Source organism: Ictalurus furcatus, chromosome 27 (assembly GCF_023375685.1).
Source record: "Ictalurus furcatus strain D&B chromosome 27, Billie_1.0, whole genome shotgun sequence".
Classification (NCBI taxonomy): Eukaryota; Metazoa; Chordata; class Actinopteri; order Siluriformes; family Ictaluridae; genus Ictalurus; species Ictalurus furcatus.
In genome coordinates, this window is record NC_071281.1 from 14,448,712 (window position 1) to 14,475,319 (window position 26,608).

The following is a 26,608-nucleotide window of genomic DNA, read 5'->3' on the forward strand; positions in this document are numbered from 1 at the left end:
GTGACCAGTAGATTCTTGATAAGGCACTGACACAGTGGTGTGTCTCCACAAAGCAAAAATGGTTTCAGGATACACTTGTGAGAATAGTTTTACTGCAGCTATGAGACACAGAAGAATGTGTGGGATCCTTATGCTGTTAAAGCCTAACAATTGCTGGGAAATGTGTCAGCCTAAAATGAGTGGATAAATGGTTAGAAAAAAATATTAGAGGAAATAACTGTGTGTTAGTTTACTGTTCATGCCCTCATACACACTCCACCCACACAGACACAGAGGTAAAATACATGACATACGTGTACGTGTATTTTTAACTTTGGAAAAACGCTAAATGTTCTGCAGGTTGAGATGAAGTATAAAAATAATTAATACAAATAATTAAAAAAGGTCATAAATATATATATATATATATATATTTTTTAAACCTTTGAGGTTTTTGGAGGTGTCATGTTTTAAAAATCATTTTAACAACAAAAACAACAATAATAACAATAATAATAAAAACAAACAAAATACAGACATAAAAACACTTTTTCTCTACCAATGAGAAAAAGAGACCCACAGGACAGAAGCAGTGTTGTGCAGACAATAGGGTACGTGGTTGAGACACACAGACGTCATCGCTTTGCTTTGTCCACTTCACTGGAGGCACATTTCTCTCAGGTTCCACACATGGCACATCAGCGGCCTGGGATTTTTGATGGCATTCCAGCGCCAATGGTCACATCAAATGGCAAGCCAGTGTTTGAGCTGTAAAAGCAGGTGAAGAATAATACTTGAGTGAAATGCTGACCAGATCTGTGGTTATTAAAGAACAGTCAAGCTTGTTGTGAAACTCGTTGGTCTAATTAACGTATTAGTCTACAACTGTAATTGTGTGCACTTGAAGAGCTGGAGTTTTAAAGTCCTACTTTAGCATTCAGGGGTTTTTTTTTTTATATTAAAGTACAATATTCAGTAATTACTATGCAACTACAGTGAAACTGATGAGAAACATACAGGATGTAGTTATGCGAGTGAGGAAAATACAGTACGCCTGGACCTTAATCATGTATAAGTGTTTAAGGGTTTAATCTTATCCATCCATCCATCCATCCATATCACAGGCTACAACTACAGAATTATTCAAATATTATTCAGTCAGTGATGATGCAACCCCAGCTACTGTACTGTTATTATATCAACCTCTACGCAGACTGAAATCTACAATGCTGCATGTGCATCATCTAACTTTTTTTTAAGCTAAAGTTACCAGCCCAAAACTTTCGCAGATGATTTCAATAGCATTGCTCTTACTGGATGTGCTAAAGCTGACAAAAGAGTCTTTGTGTACTAGAAAGAGGTCAGAGTGATGCCAAAACAAAGATTTTAAAATCTCTGTACAACCAGAAAACTCATTTCAGATGCACGCAATACATGCAAAGGGACTGGCTATTATATTCCAATTTCCCTTGGCTCTGTGTTTTGCTTTGCTTGCCATCTCCTCAGTAATGAACACTGCTAGCTATAGTGATTGGATGGGCTTTATAGTATGGGTGGGTCATATTGCTGTCTGTTAACAATCCATGTATAGTAGAGTGTGGAGAGTGGGCTATATAGAGGTTGTAGTTGAACCCTGGCATTTTCAAATGTTTTCCAAAAATTGCTTGTCCACACTGAAACCTCTGAAAACACATACATCCCGACTGTATACTGCACATGCGTAAAAACGTAAGATGCTTTGGCTGGTGCCATTTCTGGTCTGAAACATACTTGTTCTCATGTTCAACCACGAATAGCGATTGCGTGTGAACATTCCGTCCCCTTTGGGGAAAAAAAGCCATCTGAAGGTTGTACAAAGCGACATTAATCTTTAACAATGCTATCAAACTGGATAGCAGGCACAACAACTGCAGTACAACATTGTCCACCATCTTGTTTGTTTTGAGTTGAATGGGTCACATGTCTGTGTCAAATTGTTTTTGAATATCTCCATTTTCTTAGTCCACACTACAACTTGAAAACACCATTTTCAAATTTTTCCACTTGGGACAGCGTTTTTGAAAAGCTCAGTGTGGATGGAAGGCCAAAACGTAGAGAAATGGATGCGTTTTCATCTTTATCCAGATTAATGTGGATGTAGCCTTAGTGACTACTTGCCATTTTATATTAAAGTAGTCTTGTTGTTTTTTTTTCTGATTGGAGGTCATAAACAGACTTTCAGCTAAAAAAATTAAAATAAAAAAGGTCTTACCTTGAACTGCCTGACGTTTCCCTCTGCCACCAGATGATATTCGTGCTCTGGTGTAATACAGTACGCTATCCTCTGAAATGGAAATCAATGGAAGTATAAATAATGAGCTAGATATTTGGACAGGACTGGAAACAACTGAAACAGAAGGAAGACTAAACATATTACATAACACAAACTAAGATATAAACAATCAAGGATTAGAAATTAGAAAAGAGCTGAGATTATTACATGAATTATCAGACAAAACGGTACTTTTGAGAACACGTTAGGACACAAGATGTATAGTATAGAGTAACTGTGAAGCTGGTAATATTAAAACAGTGCTAACCTGCTTGAAGGTGCCTGGCACACTGAGGAACTTGTAGATGGCATAGAGTGGTACGAAGATCATAGAGGAAAGGGCAATGCCCCAGCCCACCAAAGTAGCCCAGCTAGGAAAGATGTAGTTTTCATATTCCATAGTGTTGGAAGTGGCAATGCTGGCAATCACCACAACCTACAAAAACAAGGCCATGCTATAAGAGAGTGTCATCCAATCCATTCATCCAGTGGGGTGTGAGTCAGCTGAGACATTAATAATATTGTTATTGCTCCTATTATGTTTTGCTACAGGTTCCTGTGCTTATTTCAAACAAAATACCATGAATATCAAGAGCATGTGTGTGTTGATGTGAAATATTATAGTAACCTCCTTCATGGCCTGTAAGGGACTTAGATTTTTTTTTTTTTTATTGCTTAACAGGTGTCATATTAGACCAAATTTGTTCCTTCATTCTTTCCTAAAGTTCACAGAGTTGTTACAAACAAAGGAAAGAATCGTGCCTTGGTCCAGGTGGAATAATGTTTTACTCAAACTTGGTCATATGCTTCTCATAATCCTGTTTATGGCCGCCTTTTAACACAACCATCTGCGTTTGATAAATATGTATTAGCTCCAGAAAGAAACCCTGAACCGAGACATGTCTTTTCAGGATTGGAGGTGATATATTATTCTTTCTTGCTCTGTATGAAATTGTTGAAATGGAGAATATAGTGCAATGTAATCCCTAGCACTAAACCTATTACGCGACACCAAGATCATTAATGTTGATAATGTGACTAGACCATGATAACTGCTTTAATTTAATTTAGTTTTGCTTCACAAAAGGTCAGAGGCACTTTACACAGTCTCGGGCTCATGCTGCATTGAGCAAGCCAATTGAAGGGGGGTGGGGGGGGGGTGGTCGGGGGTCGGGGGGGAGCCCTTGAAATACGATAAGGGAGAAACCTTGAAGAGAACAAAAGCTCAGAAGGGGAGCATCTTTCTCTGGAAAGCACTAGGTTTTCCACAAGTGAAGTGTTCTGTTAAGAACTGGTTTATTTGTGCCCATTAACATCACACTCATTGGATAATATAGAGACGTTAAAAAAAAGCCATGTTAATACAGAGGAAATGGTGAAAAAATGTAGTTAAATATGGAATTTAGCTAATAATGTGGATAAAAAGGTTAGTCAAATTCCATAACTCTGTTGACCAGACCAGACTGTACGTTTTGTCTGGTTTGAAGAAAAATATTGTAGCATTCTGTTTACCATGGTTGTTATTTAGAAGAGAGACACGGCATGATTACAGATTTGAAAAATAGCCATGACGAATGAATTATTTGTGTTAACTATCCTGTCTTTCAATGAGTGTGTTGCTATGTTAGAGTATAAACATGAGCCTAATTTTCCATCATCATCATAATCATCATCATCGTCATTCCTCACCAGCAGAAAAATAGGACTGACAAACTTCCAGCAAAGCCTCCAGTAGAGTCCTGGCTTGAAGCCCATCATCCGTTCAATGTCTTCACTGAATCTGTCCACCCCTGAGACACGCACACACACACACACACACACACACACACACAGTGAGGGAAGACACTGATACATCTTATCAGCCAGCATCTGCATTCTCAGCTTGATCAGAAATCTGACCTTATAAATTATGCAGTGAAATTACAGAATAAGGAAGGAGGTGAGACAATCAAGGCTGAGGAGGCAAAAACGGATGACAAGTCTGTCAGTGATATTGTCAAATGTGAGCAACGCTGTCAAATGTCAGCCCTGTTACATACTGAAATCAATGAAGTGCAAGAAATGCACCATGACTTATTAGAGTAAAAAGATCTAACAATATATTAGGTCCTGGCTATGGCTTGGATTCTTAAATGCCTTTCTTTCATTCAGACATTCAAGCTACAAGCCTGCCCTGGTTAACCCTGATTGAGGATGTAATGTTAGTGGATTTATTAGGAATTGCGGTTTCTTGTTTTGTCAGACTCATTTGTCAGTTCTTCACCATTTCGTTTAAGAAAATCTATTGTCCCTACGACATAATCGTATGACTTGATATATATTTCAGAAAAGTCTATTCATTACATTACATTACATTACATAGGAATCGTAGCACATCGTTTGCATTTGTGCTATAAACAAAATATACACTACTATTTTTATCAAGCCATGTTGTGCTTGAAGCTGCATTACAGCAGTGGGAAATTTTCATGATATAACTTCCTAGTCTGAAAATATCATGGTTTCACGGTATCTTGGTATTAATCGACAATTTAACACAAGCTGGTACCAATAGTTTTTTATACAAAAGTCTCTTTGCACATGCTTGTATATATTACAACAACAACAAAACTAAGGAAAACAAGATCAAATCTTACTTTCTTCGAAATATTTTTGAGAACGATTTTTCCATAAAATCTCATTGGGCATCATTTATCAAGCTGGATAAGAATTTACTTATGCATAACTCGTTCGTATGAGCAATTTTCATATTGAGGTCGCAGGAAAATCCCATCAGTTCATAAAAGCGATTGTATTCTACTCCTGCTCCTGAGTGTGTGCAAATTTACATATAAGAAGTCTAACTAATGTAAAGCTCAACGTACTTGACTCCAAATCATATAATTTGCAGGGATTACTGCACTTTCATACAAGGAATATACTGTTAAGTTGCTTTTTTTCCATTACGTTTACAGTATTTAGCAGAAGCCATTATCCAGAGTGACTTATAGAAGTGTTTTGGAGTCTCTATCAAAAACGCATGCTAGGTCAATAGGTCAGAGACAAAGAATTAAAAATTTTGTTTTATATCATTGCCATTAATCAAAGAACAATTTTTTTTTTTTTAAATCGAGCTAACGCAAACTCATCAATTAAGACAAATAAAACTATTCATTCAGTTATGACAAGAGAAATGCCACAGTATAAACAAATGATGGGCCGTTTAGCCATGAGCTATAAAAAAATATACAACAAACAGACAAATGTGCATAGCCATAAGCCATAAACATTTGCCATAGCTGATGGAAGATTTAGTGCTCATTTATTATTCTTATTTGTAATATTATACATCATTAAATATTGCCATAGAAGTGAATCAAAATCATTTCCACTTCGACCATTCAGGCTTTACCTTGATCATTAATTTCAAGTCAAAATAAAGTCTACTTCTGTTTTTCAAGCTTTACCCTGATTGATCGTTTTAGGCTCCCAGCTGTCTATGCAGTTGTGTGGGCGTCACTACCTGCAAATGAGCTGTGTCGGGAATGTGTGTTGCACTTTATGGATGATCAACATACTGTACTTATGTGAGTACAAAGAAAATCAGCCTTTCTGAAATTTTTGTATCTGGTGAAAATTGTTGTTCGGTTTGGCTTATGGAAACATACACACAACTGTACTAAAATTTAGTTAAATGAGGCCCATCGTCAATATTTATCACATTGTTGCTATAAGGTCAAAAATAAAGTGTCAATCAGGCAATAAAGATTTAACTAGCGTGGTAGTGTATAGCACTGCTTAACCAAAAATAGACTTTTTTTGGTATAGTTCTGGCCGGCAGTGTCATGTTCTTTCAAGTGGATGATAGCTGTATGATGATCCATCCATTTATCCATTTTCCACACCATTTTTCCTACACAGGGTCGCAAGGAGCCTATCGCAGGAAACTCGGGGCACCAGGCGGGGAACACCCTGGACAGGGGTGCCAACTCATTGCAGGGCACAATTACACACATTCACACACGCATTCACACCATATGTACAATTTGGAAATGCCAATCAGCACTATAACGCATGTCTTTGGACTGGGGGAGAAAACTAAAGAACCCAGAGGAAAGCACAGGGAGAACATGCAAGCGCAGTACACACAGGGCCAAGGTGGGATTCAAACCCCCAACCCTTCAGGTGCTAACCACTAAGCCACTGTGCCCCATATGTATTATAACATAATGTATAATATCCTATAGTCAGTAATGCTTTGTTGAATTTAACCATTTAAACTGACTGGCCTGAATCACTTACCATAGAACCAGGACACTCCTATGGCCTCCACAAGAACCCCAAACAAAATGGATGTCCCTGCAGCATAGTGGTCTAATAGGGTGAAGACATAGATCCCTCCCTATGGACAATGATATCAGGAAAGGAAAAAAAAAAATAGCCAATTATGAAAACTTTTCAAAGAATTAAAACACGTTGAACATTAGTGATAAACTATCACATACATTCTGATATCTGATAAATATTTAATCATTCAATTCAATGAAATGTCATAATGATTGTTGACCACATATACAAAAAAGCATGTGAGCTGGAATACAATGGTTCTCTGTACCCGACAGCCTACAGGTCAAATGACCGTTATCTTCGAAATTTATGAGAAAATAGGGTTTTATACAAGCATGCAGAATGGTTATGTGTATATCTTCTGCATTTATTATCCTGCTTTTTCAACAAGGTATGACATAGCTAAGAAAGGAATGCATGTCCAGCTGAGAAGACTGCAGCAATATTATGGGGAAATTTAGACAGGATTGAGGATGTTGTTAATATCAATTTATCATTTTTTTTCCCATTATGCATGTAATCTCATAAACTGCTCATTTACACTGCCTCAAAAAGTTACTCTCTCACTATCTCACTTCCTGGGTTATGTAATGAGATGATTCATACTTTTGTAATGCACAATAAGGCAACCAGGAAGGTCCCAAATGCAGTGATGAAGGTGAACAATTTCCTGTTTCTCCTTAGGATCTTGAAATCATCTGAGAGTCCAGTAATGACTGCTTCCATGCCACCCATCTGCACAGAAAGGACACGGACACAGTGTACAGGGGGTTTTAGATGCGAGTGTGTTGTGTGTGATGTTTTTGCTTTGCTAATCTGTTGACGGTTTTTGTTTCAGTTTTATCAGGATTTCCATTATGTGTTCCTGTCAACAAGATTGTTTCCCCACAAGTTTGTTAGTGACATGCTGGTGACAAAACAAGTGCTACAGTGTTGCCTACATCATGTTTTGTTCATTATTTTATCACAAAATGTTATTATTTCTTTATTTATTCTTCGTATATAAAGTGGCCTTTCTAAAGGGCAAATTGTGTTTGTCTATATCTTTTTTTTTTACCCATATATTGTTTGTCTTATCTTTTTTTATGTTTGCTTATGTTCGCATACTAGTTAGCATTTACAGTAAATATGATACACATTTGCTGTATTAATTTGACTTGCAAAGCCTCTCAGAAATCCTGTCAGGTTAGTACATGGTAGCTAGTTAGCTAATTTTAGCAATGAAGATCCTGCACATTTATGAATATGACTAAAAATCCTCTTGGAAATACTGTTAAGTTAGCTCAAGTTAGCTAGTTAGCTAGTATGAGCACTGACGATACTGTATGGAACATGAATTTGACTAACAAGTTATCTCATTATTCCTGTCAATTAGCTGGTTGCCTAATGCTTACAATAAAGATATGGAACATTTATGAGTCTTACTTCAGGCTAGATAATCTTAGCTAACTGGTTAGTGGTAGCATTACAATAATAAGCATTTACTGTATGGTTTTGGCTTATCCTCACAGAAATCCTATTTTGATCCTGCTCATGATAGCTAGCTGGCTAATAACCTCATATATACATATACATATATATATATATATATATTATATATATATATATATATATATACATATATATATATATATACATATATACATATATATATACATATATATATATATACATATATATATATACATATATATATATATATATATATATATATATATATATATATTTATATTAAGGATACAGTACATGAATGGTAATGACATCCTTCTGTTTATTTCCATATATGGACAGAAACGCATGCTACCATTCCCATCTTAAAGGCACGCCCACCCAGAAAAGCCCATATATGCACGCTCTGACACACCTACATTTCCAATATATAACATCAAAGACAGCCAGCACATTGAAAAAGTGATATTTGCTGATTTGAGATTAATATTTTATTCATTCCTCAGTAAGATTACTTACAGAGCTGTCAATGCCTAGGGTTAGAAGCATGATGAAGAAGAATATGGCAAAGAAAGTGGAGCCAGGGAGAGTGGAAATGGCCTCCGGGTAGATGATGAACACGAGCCCAGGCCCTGCATTCAAACACATCAGAAATAGATACAGTAGTACAGGCTGATATACCAAGGAATAACACAACATGCCGAAATTGCCCAATAATTCATAATAAACAAAATATTAGAAGTCAAGTTCCAAAAAACACTACTGTAAGTATTCCTTTCAGCGAACTGGTATTCATTACATTCATAGAATTTTGAGTATCAGATTTTCTACTAATATACTAATCTGTTATTCAGCATTATTTTATGATTCAGTATTATAAAGTGATGGAATCAAAGATCCACCAGAATCAATCAAGTCAAAACTAATAATAGAGCTGATAAAGAGATGTGACATACACACCATCTGTGGCCACTTCCTTAATGCTGATGCCATGCTTATCAGCCATGTAGCCCAGCACTGAGAAGATGGCAAACCCTGAGAAGAAACTGGTGATGCAGTTTATGGTGCTGGTCAGGAGGGCGTCCCTGTAAGAGCAGAATGTACCACAGATTAATGACATTTATTCCTGTCTTGGATTATTCCTTTTACCACATTTATAACATGTATGACAGTGCTACCACTGTATTTTTGTATTTATTTGGATAAATAATATTTCTTAAAGTTAGGGGTCTGAAGGTGATTGTATTTTTTCCTATCTAGTGGAAGTCTATAAAACCATTCACATGCTTTTAATTAAAATTTGACACACTGATTTATCATCCAAAAATTCTTGCCACCAATTTTTGTCCTCTAAACTCTCTAGCGCACCAAAACAGTGCAATGTTGGATATACTGTATACTCCTGGTCTTAACTCTGGAATGGTTTGTTACAGGATTATCATTACAATTCCCTATAATACTATAATTATAATAGGCTGGTATCCCAATCCCATAGGTATATTCCTATGCCTGTTCTAGGCATAAACTCCAGTTCTACTGTGATCCTGATGATGGTAAAGTGGTTATTAAAGATGAATGAATGTAATTCTAGAGGTCAAGCCAAGTCAGAATGTGATGACTCCATCCATCCATCTATCCATCCATCCATCTATCCATCCATCTATCGTTTCCAAAATCCATTACACACATCACAAATTCACCCAAATGAAAAGGATCATGTCTTAGCTTCAACACTTGCCTCTGGTCATTGCACAATGCTTGGACCAGTTAAAACTTGTAAAACTTGAAAACTTGTATTTTTAAAATTTGAGTAGAATCTAATGTAAGACTTACAACTCCTATCTATGATCCCTCCAATAAGTCAATCTGTGTTATCACAAAAACATGGACTCTTTCACAGACTTTCTGCTGTCTCCTAAAACAAATAGTAAATCAAAACTGACATATTTATTGGAATGGTTTCTTGGCTCTGAGTGACATATTGTCATTTAATCCAAAGACAAGAGAGCTTTGCTTCCCCACTAGCATGGAGCCAAGCTATTGTTCATCTAATTGGGGAACATTAGGTTAATGATGAATGGGACCCTGTGTGAGAGCTCATGTTTAACTAGCATGAGCTCAGGCTTTTAACACAGCTCAACAAATGACTTCAGAATGTTAGTGGAGTGTGGTCCAGTGACTTTTAGTCTTTGTGTCAGAAATGTAGCCAACTTTATAGCCTGTACTCATAGAAGTACTCAGAGTACAAGTGAAAAGAGTATGCACGTGACCAGCTTATTACAGTGCCCATTGTCAGCTCAGAAGTTAGTGCTTATGATATACAACTGATCAGTTGTATAATCTGCAATTTGGATTAAAGAGCTTCTGTAGGGACCCCCGAGTGGAGCAACAGAAAAGCATTTGCCTTAATGTAAATTGGCTGTACTCTCTCCCCTGTCAATCACAGCAACCGTAACGAATTGTAGGCATCTGTGAGCTCATGTACAATATGTGGAAAAGAACAGTTAGTGCTTTGCTCTGAAAAGCCACACTGTGACATTACATGAGCAGGAGGTTGAAAATATGCAATGGCTTCACATGTCTCAAAAGAAAACACATGCTAGTCCTAACCCTCTCCACTTGGTAGCTGTCGTGTGATAGGGCAGAGCTAGATAGTCGGTCGGAATTCACAAACGACAAAATTGGGAGGAAAATGAGGTAAAATTCCCACGAAAAAGGCATGAGCTTTTGCATCAAATGTAAATTAGCACTCCTGATATATGGAACCAGTGGATTTAGACATTATATAGGTATATTTTCATTTGATTTCATGGAGTTGCAAGAAAATCTATGAACCCTGACCCTGCCCTGTAAAGCCATAGGAAATTGTACTTTGCTACTATATTCATTTTACTTGAAAAAGAATCCAATTTCATAGGTAAAACTATATAAATTCATATAAATGAAATTGATGTAAGGGTACAAATGTTAATCCCATTCCTAAACCTAGTCTTAACATTTTTAATGCAAATTGTTACAAACAATTGTGACAACTTGTTTAATTTTTAGGGAGATGTTTCTACCATCAGTTTCATTGAATATAAGTATTTAATGTTGTTTGATGTACTTGATGTATTTTGTAATGTAGAAACAGCACAGTCCCTCAATTCAGAACATTTCTCTATTTAAAAAAGGGCTTTGTCGAGACACATGGACCTAGTAGCAAGACACAAACTCTTATCAGTAAGGTTTAAGGCTTCCTCTATCCGACACGTCTTTTGGACAGTGACATAAACCAGAGTTGACATTAGCCTGGTAAGGGCATAAATTTGCCACTGGCAACAGCTCTTATTCAATTAAGCAACAGCTCCAAGGAGAAAGATGGAGATAGCCATCATTTCCCTGAACCAATGTCTATTTAATGACACAGAAAGAAGGGAATGAAATGCACAGAGCTGCAGTGTCCATGATATAGTGCTGGTGATTGGGGCCATGATAGTCAAACCCAAAAGATCAAATCAATGACTGTCTTACCTATAGCAGTTGTTGTCAAATTTATTGTAGCTGGCAAAGGCAATAAGCACACCAAAACCAGCTCCAAGAGAGTAGAAAATCTGAGTGGCAGCTTCAATCCAAACCTGCAACAAGACACAATGCATATAGATAACACTGCACATGACAGTACTGTACATTTATCAGAATATTATAGTTAGTCCCAAGGATAATACATCATGTTATAAGGATATGCTATAATGTTAATAGATGTAAATAATATTCCAATTGATGATACAGTAAATTGATAAGATGATAGTTAGTTCCAAGTTCATTTAAACTGAAGTTAATCAGAGGCTCACTTGAGGATTGTTGAGCTTATTGAGGTCAATGTGGAGGTATGCACGGATTCCGTTCATAGCACCAGGTAGTGTGATGCCACGGATCAGCAGCACCACAAGTACAATATAGGGCATGGTGGCAGTGATATACACCACCTACACATGAGAGATAAAAATCAAGATAAAAAAAGAAATCACATTCAAAAATGTTCTACAAAATGTTGCATCTCTCTTTCGGAATGCATTTACATTACATTACATTAATATATTCCCTTTACATTACATTAATATATCCCAATAATATATTCCCTGCCTCCAACCATGTTCATATCTTCTTAACAGCTTTAGAATCCTCTTTCATGCATAAATCCATTCATGCATAAATTATTATAAACCATATCCAGATTATTAGATGATTTCATTAATCAAAAATGGGATGCAAAAATAATTACTCATAACAAAAAAGTTAGTAATATTTAAAAGTAGTATTAAAAGTAGTTAGTAAAAGTAAAATGTATTTAGAAAAAATTCTGTTCAAGTTCTCATGCTTCTGAAATGAGCCTTTTGAACTACCACGAGCATCGGTGGTTTCTTTTTCTTATTGCTTGTTTTAAAAATAAATACTAGCATTCATTGCACTGGCACCAGGATATGATCCATGAACAAATTTGCAGAGATCTTTGGAATAAATAATATTCAAAACAATGTAATATAATCAGCATAGTGTACAGTGTGAGATATTGTAATTTAATTTTAAAAAAATACACTCAAGCTATTTAGTACCTTTCCAGAGGACTTTACGCCCTTCCACAGGCTGAAGTAGAGAATAAAGATGACCACCACAAGGCAAAGGGACAGCTCCCAGCGAGGTTCTTTCAGGTCATCTATGCCTTGACTCTCATGGAGGCGCAGTACTTCTCGTCTAAGCAAGGAACACATTCCTGTATTTTAATAAGTCTGGCAAATTTAAGAAGGAAATTCATATGAACAATTAAAAAGTAACGTGTTGATTCAGAAAAACAAACTATATTAAGAGTTTATCAAGAAGCCTGTGATTCATACAGAAATAATTTTCTCCGAAATTAAAATACGACACAATGATTGATTGTCTTCAAAAGGGTTGGGATTTATTACTGCAAAACTGTAAAGTATAACAATCAATCACAGGTGTTTACGCTGTAACTCAACTTTATTGAAGGTGGCAGAAGTCACAAAGCGTTCAGGAATGTCTCATTCGCTGCCCATCAGAACAACAACTCATACATCCAGAACACACCAATCTCATAACCATCACTGGGTTAATCAGAGGACTGCATGAGAACGTTCTGTCCTGACAAAGACTATTCATCAAGTTAAGTTCAAACAACCATGCATTTCACTGCTTTCAGGAACTCATGAGAACTGATAAGAATTGAGAAGGACTGCAGCCTGTCAGGAGATCTCAACAAAGACTGTTGTGTGAGTTGGTCACAGGGCTTGTGAAGATATGTGCATCCAAACGCTACACTGAGATCATTTCATTTGTTTATAAAAAAATAAAATTGGTGGAACGTGGAAAACTGGTGGAAAAAGGGTGGAAAATTGGTGAATAGCTAGAAATTACTTATAAATTACTAAAAATTATTATTAGATGTGGAGAAATTCATTAGCTCACCCCCTGGAGATGTAAAAGCTTCAAGTTGCTGCTCATTTGCTGTTTCGGAATTTGATGTCATGTGTCTGAATTTGCTGTTTGTTTCCAAATTTGCTCTAATGTTTTTTTTTCTGAATTTGCTGTAATGTTTCCGAGTTTGCTGTCGTGCTTCTGACTTTACTGTGATGCTTCTCTGAATGTTCTTCTGTGTTTCCAAATTTGCTGTTATGGTTTTAATTTGCTGTGATTTCTGATTTGCAGTTGTGGTTTTGGATTGTTAATATGTTTTGCACTTACAGGCTATAGTCAGTTATATCTTCAGTTCTTTCAGTTAAACATACACACCCCTGTGGGACTTTTCTCTTCAGTCAGGTCTTATTTGCACTCTGTGGGTTTCCAAAGGTTTCGGGAATTTATGGCTGCATAAATATGAAAAGATGAAAAGTACCACCCATATATGGGGCCTCACCTTAGAAGAGATAAATATTATTCATGCCGTATTTTCTGTTTCTGGGTGTCAGAGCAAAAATATTAGCTCCACACATGCTGACAAAAGGCGATCATGATCCAGATTCCCAGAAGTTCCAAGGGAAAAGAATTTAAGCCCATTGTTCTTAAATGCTAAACAAACCCCTATAGGAACCTGCTGTTTTGTGCTTTTCCTTCCGAAATAAAAACTCTCATGAAGAAGTTATTGTTTCCTTTTTATTTTGTTTAATTCCTTTTCATTTTACACTACTTTTGGGGGGGGGGGGGGGGAGACTATTGTGAGTAGGTCTAGATTTAATACTAGATTTAATACAACTTGTATGATTTCCTTATATTCTTTTTGCCATTTAAAGTGATGCGCAAATAGTTGTCTCTGTGAGACATGGGAAAATATTACTTTTATAATCTTAAACAGATCTCATCTGTCTCTACTAAACTTTCACAGGCAAGGTTTAAAACTCTAACCTCCTGCCTCCAATCTGAATTGACAGTTTTCTTTTACAGCAGAGTCAAATGGTCTGAGTTCACCTTAAAAATATAAGTGTCAAATAATATTTCATAAATGATTCTTGCTGGTCCGAAGTTTGTGTATCGAGTCATTTTCTACCACAGCATGGATGCAAGATAAAATGCACATAAGAATATTCACAAATGTGAGAATTCTACAGGTTTTCAGGGATTTGTGTACCTAACAGCATTAGGAATTTAACATTTGAATATTCTCCTATTGTATTCTGTATTCTCCTTAAGTAGGAACTTGTCAAGACTACACTGTTTTCTTTCTTAAAAATAAAGAGCACCTGCTAAAGTGGACACGTTCAGTTTATACTGTATATAGATGCTATAATGTCTAATATAAGTGATAATAAATCACTAACACATGGACGTTCCACAAGAAGTTAAATTTACATCTACTTATAGTTACATTTTTTGTCTAATTTTAGTATGCCATTATTGAACAGGAAAAAATGTATAAGTGTGGGCAAGTTGCAATCATATAAGCAGAATAAATCACTTGAATATAAATAAACACAATTATTGCCATGCATTACTTCCCTGTAAATAAAGTCCCTATTCATTACTTAGTACTTACTGAACCTACTTACTGGTGAAGACAACACACAATGCTTAGGGGTCTGCACTAACTGAGTTGCCATGTGTCATAACTCAGTCTAAGAGATTACAGCATTTGGTAATGAATTAGGAGTAAACGCTTTGGAGTTTGGAGTAAACGACTAAATTAAACGCTGTCATCATTTAACAGATAGTGTGGACAGGATATTTACATATTTAAATTTCACATTAGAAATTTCCAGACAGCTTATACAATTTTCTCAGGCAAGTATCTCTATTAATATGTAAGGAATGACTCATGGTCCGTCTTAAAAACAGTGATTTGCCAACACTGTTTTTAACTGTTTATAGTTACGTTTAATGTTATCGAACGTCCACGAGACATGTTAGTTCCTGTTATTGTTTACGTTGTAAACAGTGATTCACTGGAAAATGGAGCGTCTGCCATACAAGCCCCTGTGTATGAGCTGTTACTATAGAAACACTAACGTATCAAAACAATCAAATTAATATAATCCTATCGTTTCACAGCTAAAGTTCCAGATAAAATTTTGGACAAATCTTTAGCACTTCTGCTTTTTAGGATAACGTGAGCAATTCTTAGTGATATAATTGAACACGGGCCTGCAATGCTCATAGACAGTTTAGAAGGAGAAGACATTATTTTACTACTGTTGCTCTTTTGTTTCATTTCATTTGGAAGAAGAACACTTATGCCCAAGACAAAACCATATTTCAAACAGTCATTGAATATTTGAAGGAAGAAAAAAAACCCTCACATGAATTAGTCATTCAGCATTTCTCCAATATCCAGACAGGCTACTGAGCCTGATAAGCCATTATTTAAAGAAACTCCATGTAACATCTATTCTAAAATGAGAAAAAAAGTCTTCTCATTATCAACTAAAATTAGATTTTCAATGGAGAATCCTTACTGACAAAATAATTCTTTTCAAGACTAGGTTTAATCTGTCTCTAGAAGAATTTTTTGACAACTACTATTACTTCCTGCCCACCAGAGACAGAGATTGACTGGCAAAACAAAGCACTGAAATGAAATGTGGGTGGTAAACTGGCTGATGAAAATTCTTCTCCTTGACATTGTCACACGTTCTTTTCACTAGAAGTCATAATTGATTGCTTGCTGTAGATAGACATTCGATAGTGGTGACATGTGACATAAATAAATCGGTGAACAACTTCCTTCATTTTGGGGTTGCCAGGGCTATCTATTGTTTTCTTTTCCTTTAAGTTTACTATATGGTGTCTTGGAAAGTGCATATCAAATCAATTAAGAGTTTTCAAACTTAACAGAGCTGAAGAATAAATTCAGATTATGTCCGTCAGTGCACATTGCTTTCTTTCTGTGTAATTGTTGATCACAAGTCCTCCTAAGAGGGTCCATTCATTTAATATCCAGTGTGTAAGATCATGGTTCTCAAAGTAGGGTCGAGGGATACCCAGTGTTCTGTGAAGCATAGCCAGTGGATCTGCGTTTTATGTTACAGTTGTGAAAAAAAATCTATTATCGAAGCTATATTATTTATTCTTATAGTTCTTATATTAACATATTAGACTGGTTGGTCACTTGAATGGGTGTAATCCAAACCTTACTCACTCACTTTCAGTAACAGCTGTATCCTGGTCAGGGTCGCGGTGGATCCGGAGCCTATCCCAAGAACACTATACATGAGGCGGGAATGCACCCTGGCTGGGATTCCAGTTTATCACAGGGCACCATGTATACACATTCACACCAAAAGATCAATTTTCTTAGCCAGTTCACCCACTGGCATGTTTTTGGGAGGTAGTAGGAAACCGAAGAACCCAGAGTAAACTCACATGGACACAGGAAGAACTTGAACAGAAACTCCACACAGACAGTAACACAAACTCGGGATCAAACCAGGGACCCATTTAATTAATGAGCATTTAATATTTAAATCGTTGGATTATGTTCATTAAATAAAGCTGTACTGAGGAGATTCATAGATTTTTTCCCCCTAATTCCATTAATTTCCATGAATTTTTATTTATTTATTATTTTTTTTTCTTCCATTAAGGGGGTCTGGTGTAAGAAAAGAACTGGTCTAAGATTGGTGCTGAATACTAATGAGACTAATCATAGTGTCCTGTAGTTGTGTTTTTTTTTTTAAGACTCATGGTTAGTACTGGCCAATGACAGCATCATTATGAAAGAGACCACAAGGTTTCAAAGGTAGACATGTAAGACACAATAGAGAAAGAGAAACATAAGAGATGAAAAAGGAAAAATAATAGCGCCAGGGAGAAATTAAAGATCAAGGAGGTACAGTATGCCAACACTAAACTTGAGACATTTGCTTCAAAGGGGAAGTTTTTTTTTTATTGCCTGTGAGTTCAGGGTGGTATAATCAGCTTAAAAGCCCAGAGTTTATCTCTTGTGCCATTCACTACCTTTCACGTGTATTATTAAACAGCTTTATGGTGAGTCTTTTGAATTTCACTTTAACAAAGACATCAAACACCACCTTTCCCTGTTTAGATAAATCTATATTTATCAGGGCGAAGACTTCTGCCCAATTCTTTAAGTTTTTCCACATAATTCTCACATGGAGGAATGCTTTTGCAAGTAGAAACTCTGTACTTTCTTTAATTATTACACTCTCTGTGTGCATGAAATTCCTCTGGGTTATCCAGTTGCCTTCCACCTTACAAAAACATGCCAATAGATAGTAGCGACTCTAAATTAATGTGTGAATGAGTGTCTCCTGTGATGGACTGAAATCCCAACCATGGTATATCCCAATGTTCCAGGATAGGTTTGGATTCCCAGTGACCCTGACCAACAGTTGCTGTTACTGAAGCAGTTATTGAAAATGAATGAATGACTAAATGAACGAATAGATAAATGTAATCATCCTCTCTGAAAGATATGCTGTGGTTCCAGCAATGATTTTCACATCGGCTTAAATATTGACATTTTTTCCAATTCCTCTGCAGAACCCTTATACAGAACCCTTTTAAACAAAGACCAAGTCCACCTTAATGTACATACATTACATACTGTACATACCTTAAATACTTTTCCTCCAAAACATGCTCATTAAAACACACTCAGTCAGACATCACTATAAATAAAGAACACTACTATTCGTCTAGTCTGGGTGAACTAAAATAAAGCTCTTACTCATTTTCCACAGAAAACCACAATTTCCAAAAGTAAGCAAAACATAGCACAGATGCCCCAGCGTCCTGAATATGAAGAATTCAAATTGTCTGGATTATGACTGGACATCTGTAATGTTTTTTTTTTCACTGCACACAATCCTCACTTTATAATCAGGCAGCTTTATGAATCACAGTTTGGAAATGGAAAACCTCTTTGTTTAAACCACCGGGCTTCAGAAGCAGACTTTCAGGAACTTTCTTCTACGGTTTGGCTTAAATCTGTTTCTCCTAATTTATAAAATATAAATATAAAGTTCAAAATGTGCTAATTATAACGAGACCCACTGGCAAAAAAAAAAAAAAGAAAAAAAAAGTGCAAAACCAAGAATAGAAAATAAAATGTACTATTTACCCAAACCCTGCTGTCAATGCACAATAAGTCCTTGCTAAATCAAACTAATCACAATGATTAAATATTAATCCTGAAAAAAAACATTTTTCAATGGATCTTCATTAAACCACATTTATTCAATTTCAGATCCAGCAATTTGGTCCCATAATGACACACCACTGGATTAATAATTATGAGGTTTATTTGAAAGAAATCTCCAAAAACATTCTGAATGCCTTGCACATTATTCTTCTTGCTCGACACAAATTTTCCGTACTAAGTTTCACGCCACATACAACGCAGAAGATGGTTGGAATGCAAACTGCTCTACTTTCAAACAGCCATCCGAGGCTTGTCCGCCCCACTGCTTTCGGCTAGACCGAATCAATTATGGCACCTTCCACGCTCTACTACTGTTAACGATTAACGCCTGAAACCATTCAACACATCCCATCTGCAGTAGGATCCGATTCAAAACATGGTTTTTTTTTTTTTTTCCCAGCTAGTCCTACTTAATCTAAAGAAACAGATCGTAAGCTGCCGACAGATGCTTTGTGGACGTGCTGCTAAGACAGAAAACCAGTTGAGGCAAAGAGATGGAAAATAAAATGCTGAATTAAAATGGAGTGGAAGCTTTGGTGCCATGATAGGATGCACTGACTGACTAGGGCAACATGATACTATAGAAGTAGTTCATTTAGATTATGGAAAGCATTAGAGAAAAACCTATTTATTATAGCAGCCATGAAAACACTATTAATACACAGCCCAGTCTCATGAAAAAAAATGTAAGGTATAATAAACGCCAAACCCTCTAAATCTACTCCTCGCTCTGAACTTAACCATTCATCATTTTTTTATAATGAGAGTTGGCGCATACTATAAAAAAAAAGCGTTTTTTGTGTAGTGTAAAGTGTAGTCATGACATACAGTACTATGTGTTTAGATTGATCTGTACAATAAATCTGAAAAACTGCATGCCATGTCCCATTTAACCGACACTGTTAATGGACACTAAGAGTACATTCACTTAAACTATCCAGAGTGGAAAAATGAAGTGAAAAGACACTGTTGTCCTCAAAAAAAAAAAAAAAAAAAAAAAAAAAAAAAGGCATTTGGCCCAGCAACTCAGTGAAGCAATGCTACAAAACAAATCCTAAGTACAAACAAAATATAAGATTTGACATTAGGAATGATTCAACTCACTCGTAGAACTCAGCAGCAGGCGTTCGCTTGTACTTGGCGTAGGTAGCATTAGCCAGGAGAGAGATGTTTTTGATGAGCTTGGGGTCTTTGCACATGTCGCTGTTCCATGTGTTGTTACAGTGCTGCCAGGGCAGATCACTCGTGAATGAGGAGAACAGATAGTACAGAGACCATGCTATAATGACGTTGTAGTAGAAGCCCACATACAAAGCTATGATGATCACGGTATAACCAACACCTGTGGATAGATGGGACAGATGATTTAGTATATTCTTTAAAAAACAAAAAAACAAAAAAAAAAGCATTCTTTTAACATTTGTAGTTAAATCTTCCAATAGTGTGTTTAGATCATGTCGGAATTGTGGGAATTACAAGGTGATGGCACCTGGTGCTTTAACATCTTTTATACAGAAAGACAAAACTATGCTGTTTATTTATTAGCTAATACTACAAAATAATAGGAGGTATCTAATATTACACTCCTAACTGCGTTAACTGTGGAAGTCATTGCTGGTGCTTCTGGTCATGTTTGTTTATAACAAAAAATGCAACATCAAGTCAAAGTATTCAGGAAAAGACCCCAGCTGGTAATTACGAGTTGAACAAAGCCTTTTGACTTTTAAAAAGATGGCAGCTCTTAATTACAGTACCATAATTCCGACATGACATGAACGTGTAATTAGCTTTCTATAGGGTTTTTATTCGAAAGCATCTCTGGATAAGAAACCGTCTGTTCAGGGATTCTACGTAAAATCTCTAAGGGTTTCCCCTGAAAGAAAAACCAAAGCCTGGTGTTTATGTCAGTGAAGGCTTTCAATCTCGAAAGTTGAGAGCTAATAGTAGCAAATCTAATAGTAGTTTGAAGCATGGACAAACAGTATTTCTACTACATCTTTCTACTACATCCAGATGTGTACCATATTAAAGGAAAAATAGCAGAGTAAGGTTTTGGGCCACAGTGAGACACCAGAACAGCATCAGCATGTGCCTTGGCATCGATTCTACAAAGCTCAGAAACTGTACTGGAGGGATGAACACAGCTCTTCCAGAAGATATTCCCTCAGTTGGTGTTTTAATGATAGTTGTATAGAGAGCTGTCTAACATGCCACTTGAAAATCTCCCATAGGTGTCCAATTGAGTTGAGATCTAGTGACTGTGAAGGCCATAGCATGTAATATACATAAGTTTCATCCACGTCAAACTATTTAGTGAGATCTTGTGCCCTGTCGATGGGGGTGGAGTCATCCTGGAAGAGACCAAGCCCATCAGGATGGAAATAAATACATGCTCCATATAGTTTTTCCTTTAATTTGTCACGTGTTTAATAAATCCTCAGGAACACCTACAGTTACCATTTCAGTAATGAACGTGCATTTGCTTTGAAATAAAGGATTGTGAATACAATTACTGTTATACGGACGCATGCCAGAACTCTGCAATTAATTAAGCACATTCAAAAATAAAGTACACAATTAATTAAGCATATTAAAGCTACACATTTCATTTGATCATTGAAACAGATACTACAGACTATGAGATGGTCAAGCTGAGTGTCTGTGTAAAGAGATAATCAATGAAAGAGAGATTTTAAAAACACACCTTTGAAAACAGGGCAGATCTTCCACACAGTGGCTGCCCCTTCTCTGTTATACTGCCCCAAAGCCAGCTCCATGTAAAACAGCGGCATTCCCGCGATGAACAGGAACATGGTGTACGGGATCAGAAAGGCTCCTGAAGAAAGGATTTGCATGAGTGTTATCATTCTAGAAACATAAAGAAGAAACAATAAAAGAAACTGAGAGGATTGTCTACAGGGGTACTACACTAAAACTTGACAAATGGTTATGTGGTGAAATTCATAAACAGTTATCTATAATATATCTAAAACCAAGGGATGATCAGTGATCACACTGTACACTGACAGTAAAGCAATAAAACCCTTTTGTGTGTCGCGTCTTTATATCTTTATATATTATAACCTTGTTTTGTATTGTACAACTCTAATTTCATTATAGATCTAGTTGATAGCACTAGTTGATATGGGATATTGGATAATCTTTGATATTTTCTGATCAAACTCTGTATGCCCATCTGTATATGATGATGGGATGGCAGCCATAGTGCTCCAGAGCGCCCTCCACACTCCAGCTATTGGTGGAGAGGAGAGAGTAATGTAGCCAATTCAGAGATGGGGATTATTACGGGCCATGATAAAGAAGGACCGATGGGGAAATTTTGCCAGGAACACCGGTGTTCCTGATTCGGTGCTACCGATGTGGGATCTGTTAATACAGATCTTCCATGTTTTATGGAGGCTTGCAGAAAAACTTTCACAACTTGATAAACTAACCTAAATAAACAGAAAAAAAGTCACTGCAGAAAAGATACTACTGCCTTATAATTACACAGCAACACTTGTACTGCTTCTTTAACAAACAGCATGGATTAGGACTATCCGTATTCTGTGTTGCTTTCCCATCAGTAAATCTGAAAGCAGGAGGAGCTTCTCTGGAGGTTACTGGGTGGTGATGTGATAAGCATAATTAGTAAAACACTGCTCCAATTTCACAATAATGATTTGAAATGAAACCATGCTTATCTCCGTTGACGTTAAGCGTATGTGTGGTGCTAATGTGCTTCTCTTGAATACTATTAATTAAGCCTGAGACACAGCTTGTATTAATAACACCGCACACAGATAATACTTTAATGCTGAGTGAAAATAAAGAGGCACAAACATTCACTTAATGATTGAACATTCTCTGAAACAAAACCAATCTTTTAGGGGGGAAAAACAACAACAAGCACAGACCTTACCAGATAAAAAAATAAAATAAAGTGGCTCAAACAAAGTGAATAGGAAGTTATGTGGGATTTGTCCCAACTGGAAGACTGCAGATTTTATTTGGCCCACGGAATAGAAAAGTGGTTAAGTATATAAAACCTGAATCTGAATCATTGAATTGCTGTTAAAGTTATTTAAATGTCTGCCCTCTTAAATCTACCAAAGAACATCTGTGAAGAGTGAAAAACTACACTAGCCTACATTTTGATTTTCGTGTCGTTAGAGAAGCAATTCCAGCCAGAGACATTAATCCGGATGTCTATGTGACTGATCAATCGATGGTCTGCACCATTTTATTTAGCTCTACTAATGTGTCTAGGCTTGATTTGCATTGTACCTGGGCAAGAAGGGTAACATTATTGTGTAAGAGTACTTAACCACTTTATTGATTGGTAGTGGAGGATTATGGGTAATTTGCTGAGTGAAGCTGCACCACACCATCCAGTGGAAAAGCTGTTTAATGCGCTTTAAAATAAGTACAAAAATAACCTGCTTTGAATAGATTGTGTCCTGCGAGTTAATTTCATTGATAGAACAATTCAACTGCATAAAACATAAAAACTCACATCTCTCTGGACTTCTGATCAGAAGGTCAGGAGTTCAAATCCCAGCACTGCCAAGTTGCCACTGTTGGGCCCTTGAGCAAGGCCCTTAACCCTTAACCTTAACCCTCAACTGTTCAGCTGTATAAATTAGATAATTGTAAGTCTCCCTGGATAAGGGCATCTGCCAAATGCTGCTGTAATGTAAAATGGCACATCTGTACTGTGTGGAACGATTACAAGTTAAAAAGGCTACAAACTAAACATCTAATAGAATAACAAACACTAAAGGTACACTGAAATCGTGTTTACTACGACTTCATTTGGTCACATGCTCTAATCAACACAACACTTTTTCTCCTCTCTTGCTGAACCATTAGAAAAAAAAAATAAATCTTTTGCATGCTTAATCCAGCCCTGGAAATCTGAAACCGATAAGTGCAGGAAACCATCATGGGGTCATTAATAAACCCTCTGGGCATTACTTTTGACGCATTTCTTACGTCTTAGTTCCACATTAGGGCACTCATTAAAAAGGCCTTTTTTTTTTCACCTTCACAGTATTGCTCAACTCCTCCAAATGCTGAACACAAAGGATGCTAAAACCTTGGTCCATGCTTTTATCACCACTCGTTGTGACTACTGCAGTTCCCTTTGCATTAGCGCGCCAAATAAAACCATACTACAACACTTTGATATACACAAAATTCCTCATCTATAATACAAAATCTGCTCACGTCACTCCTATACTCTGTCTATCACTTTCAGTCTGCATCCAGTGCAAAGTCCTTTATTTCTGTGCTCTTCTATCCCTCCATCAATGTTCGTACTTGCAGGTCCTGGGCTCCTCATTGTCCCTATGAGTTTAAGTTTGTCCACTATAAGCTGCAGGTCTTTTAGGGTCTTAGCACCTAAACATTGTGCCATACTACTTCAATCTCTACGGGAGTTTTTTTTTATTTTTATTTTTTTAAATCCTATCTATTAAGGGATACCTGAAAATTTCTCTCAACATTTATCTGTCTTCCTCTTCTAGTTTGTTTTTCTTCATCATGTAATTCTTCATTCTATGTCGTGTTGTGAAGCAACCATAGGTTTGAGAAAGATGCTATATAAATCTAGTAGTAGTAGTAGTAGTAGTAGTATCTATTACTATGACATTTCATGCTAATAACTCTTTGTATCTAAAATCATCTATCCATCCATCCATTTTTCGTACTACTTATCCTACACAGGGTTGTAGTGGGGCGCCTGGAGCCTATCCAAGGGAACTCTGGGAACAAGGCGGTGGACACCCTGGACAGGGTGCCAACCAATCACAAGGCACAATCGCACACACATTCACACACTGCGGACAATTTGGAAATGCCAGTCAGCCTACAATGCATGTCTTTGGACTGGTGATGGAAACCGGAGTACCCCGAGAAAACCCTTGAAACACGCCGAGAACATGCAAACTCCGAGGCGAGATTCGAACCCCAAACCCTGGAGGTGGGACCACTAACCACTAAGCTATACCATGCCCCCATCTAATATTATATATTAGAAAGGTTTTGATTATAGTTGAATGCAGTATTTGTTTATAACTCATTGGTTTTGAACTTGTAATCTGGTTCGTAGAACAGTATGTAAACATTTTTAAACTGGTCTGCATAAATGTTAGAGGTCATGTGATTAATGTGTGCAAGAAATTTTTAGGGGGGGGGGGATTGCATTCCACATACTTTTTATTGTTAGTTTGTACCATGCATCAGGTTTCTTTTCGAGTACTCACCTCCGCCGTTTTTATAGCACAGATAAGGGAACCTCCACACGTTGGCCAGGTCCACGGCGAAGCCGATGACAGAGAGGAGGAAGTCCAGTTTCTTGCCCCAAGTCTCGCGCTCCGGCATTTCGGTGCACGTGCTCGTGCGGGAGCTCGTGTACTGCAAACCGTTGCGCTCTTTAACCAGGATGAGCTCCACATCCTTCTTCTCCACGGCGTACGGTTTGAGAGGGGCCACCGACGCCAGCTTGTGCTCGGGCATCACCTGCACGTTCATGATGACCTCTGATGTGCACCCGGTGCCTGGAGAAAGGCGGGACAGGTGACCGGCGCTCGAGTCGGCACTGGCGATGATGATAATGTTGATGATGCTGGAGAGGAGGATGATAAGGACGAGTTTATGGTCTTGGCTAGCCTGCTCCTCTGCTTCATCAGCTGTAGAAGAGAGACAGAGGAAAGGATGATTGGAAACAAAGTTAGTGAACTGATAACGCACGAGAGTGCTTGTTTTTAAATCGACCTTCAAGATCTACAAGTTACACAGTAACACATTTTTTTCGAGTTAAAATGAAAGCTTAGTGGTTAGAAAAAGCAAATGTTTAAACATAACTAACATCTATGTCCACACACACACACACACACTACAGATGTTAATTATTTGATGGCGCGTTAACACAGTAAATTCTCGCGCTTCCCGCTGTACAGGAGCTATTTACACTAATCCACGCCTTGCAGATGAACTGTTCTGGTATGAATCAAGGCGCTGTTAAACTAAAGATAACTTCCATCGGTCGAGTACAGCACTTAAGGTCGAGTTTAAAGTCCGTACTTGTGAGTCGGAGCTTGTGGTTCCATGCCCGGCTGCTCGTGCGCTCCGGACGCGAATGAGAAGCTGCTGCCCATCCTCACAGGAGCTAGAAGTGTCCCCTCCCTTAGAGTACAGGACTATTTAAATTGGCATCCTCCTATTTTTCCACGTGATATTTTATATCTCAGCGCAATGAGTTAATAAATCGTCATTGAAAATATGACAAACAATTGATTTTTTTTTCACATTCTCAATATACTGTATGTATTTATTGATTCATTTATTGATTTATTACACTCAGGCAATCTTTATTTACTTTACACCATGTGATAAGCATATGTATGTGTTTGTTTATTTATCTATAATATTTCCATTATTTAGGTTTTTAGAGTTTATTTAGAGTGTAATAAATAAATCCTAAATTATACCAATCCTAAATTATATAAACCTAATTATATAAACAACCTACATTATAACATACACACACGTGTATATACACACATATACATACACGCACTCTCTCTCTCTCATATATATATATATATATATATATATATATATTAGTGTGTGTGTGCCCATCCATCTTCCCTACCACTTACAAAGGAGTTAGAAAGGACCCAATCACACACTATGGACAATTTGGAAATGCCAATCAGCCTACAATGCATGTCTTTGGACTGGGGGGAGGAAACCGGACTGCCCGGAGGAGGTCCCCGAGGCACAGGGACAGGATTCAAGCTCTGCGCACACAGGGCAGAGATGGGATTTGACCCCCCAACCCTGGAGGTGCAAGGCAACCGTGCTAGTCACTAAACCACTGTGCCCAA

General features: G+C 37.1%; 1 protein-coding gene across 1 annotated transcript; it reads right to left on the bottom strand.

Moving 5' to 3' along the window:
- Positions 1–442: 442 nt before the first annotated feature.
- slc6a2 (solute carrier family 6 member 2) lies at positions 443–25,464 on the bottom strand. The gene is made up of 14 exons (XM_053617104.1): positions 24,983–25,464; positions 21,421–21,552; positions 19,821–20,058; positions 12,661–12,799; positions 11,899–12,033; positions 11,579–11,682; positions 9,026–9,150; positions 8,585–8,697; positions 7,223–7,351; positions 6,572–6,671; positions 3,980–4,080; positions 2,559–2,726; positions 2,231–2,302; positions 443–747 (listed from the first exon to the last, which is right to left on the bottom strand). The coding sequence occupies exons 1-14, from the start codon at positions 25,248–25,250 to the stop codon at positions 724–726; spliced, it is 1,848 nt and encodes a 615-aa protein (XP_053473079.1). The 5' UTR covers positions 25,251–25,464; the 3' UTR covers positions 443–723.
- Between the last annotated feature and the right edge of the window lie 1,144 nt (positions 25,465–26,608).

Excerpts from the sequence above, each read along its gene's own strand:
- slc6a2 (XM_053617104.1), bottom strand. The coding sequence starts at position 25,250 with ATGAACGTGCAGGTGATGCCCGAGCACAAGCTGGCGTCGGTGGCCCCT. Across the intron at positions 12,800-19,820 it reads CCTGCTGCTGAGTTCTACGA|ACGAGAAGTACTGCGCCTCC; the intron begins GTGAGTTGAATC and ends TTCCTTGCTTAG. Across the intron at positions 12,034-12,660 it reads GCGTAAAGTCCTCTGGAAAG|GTGGTGTATATCACTGCCAC; the intron begins GTACTAAATAGC and ends TCTCATGTGTAG.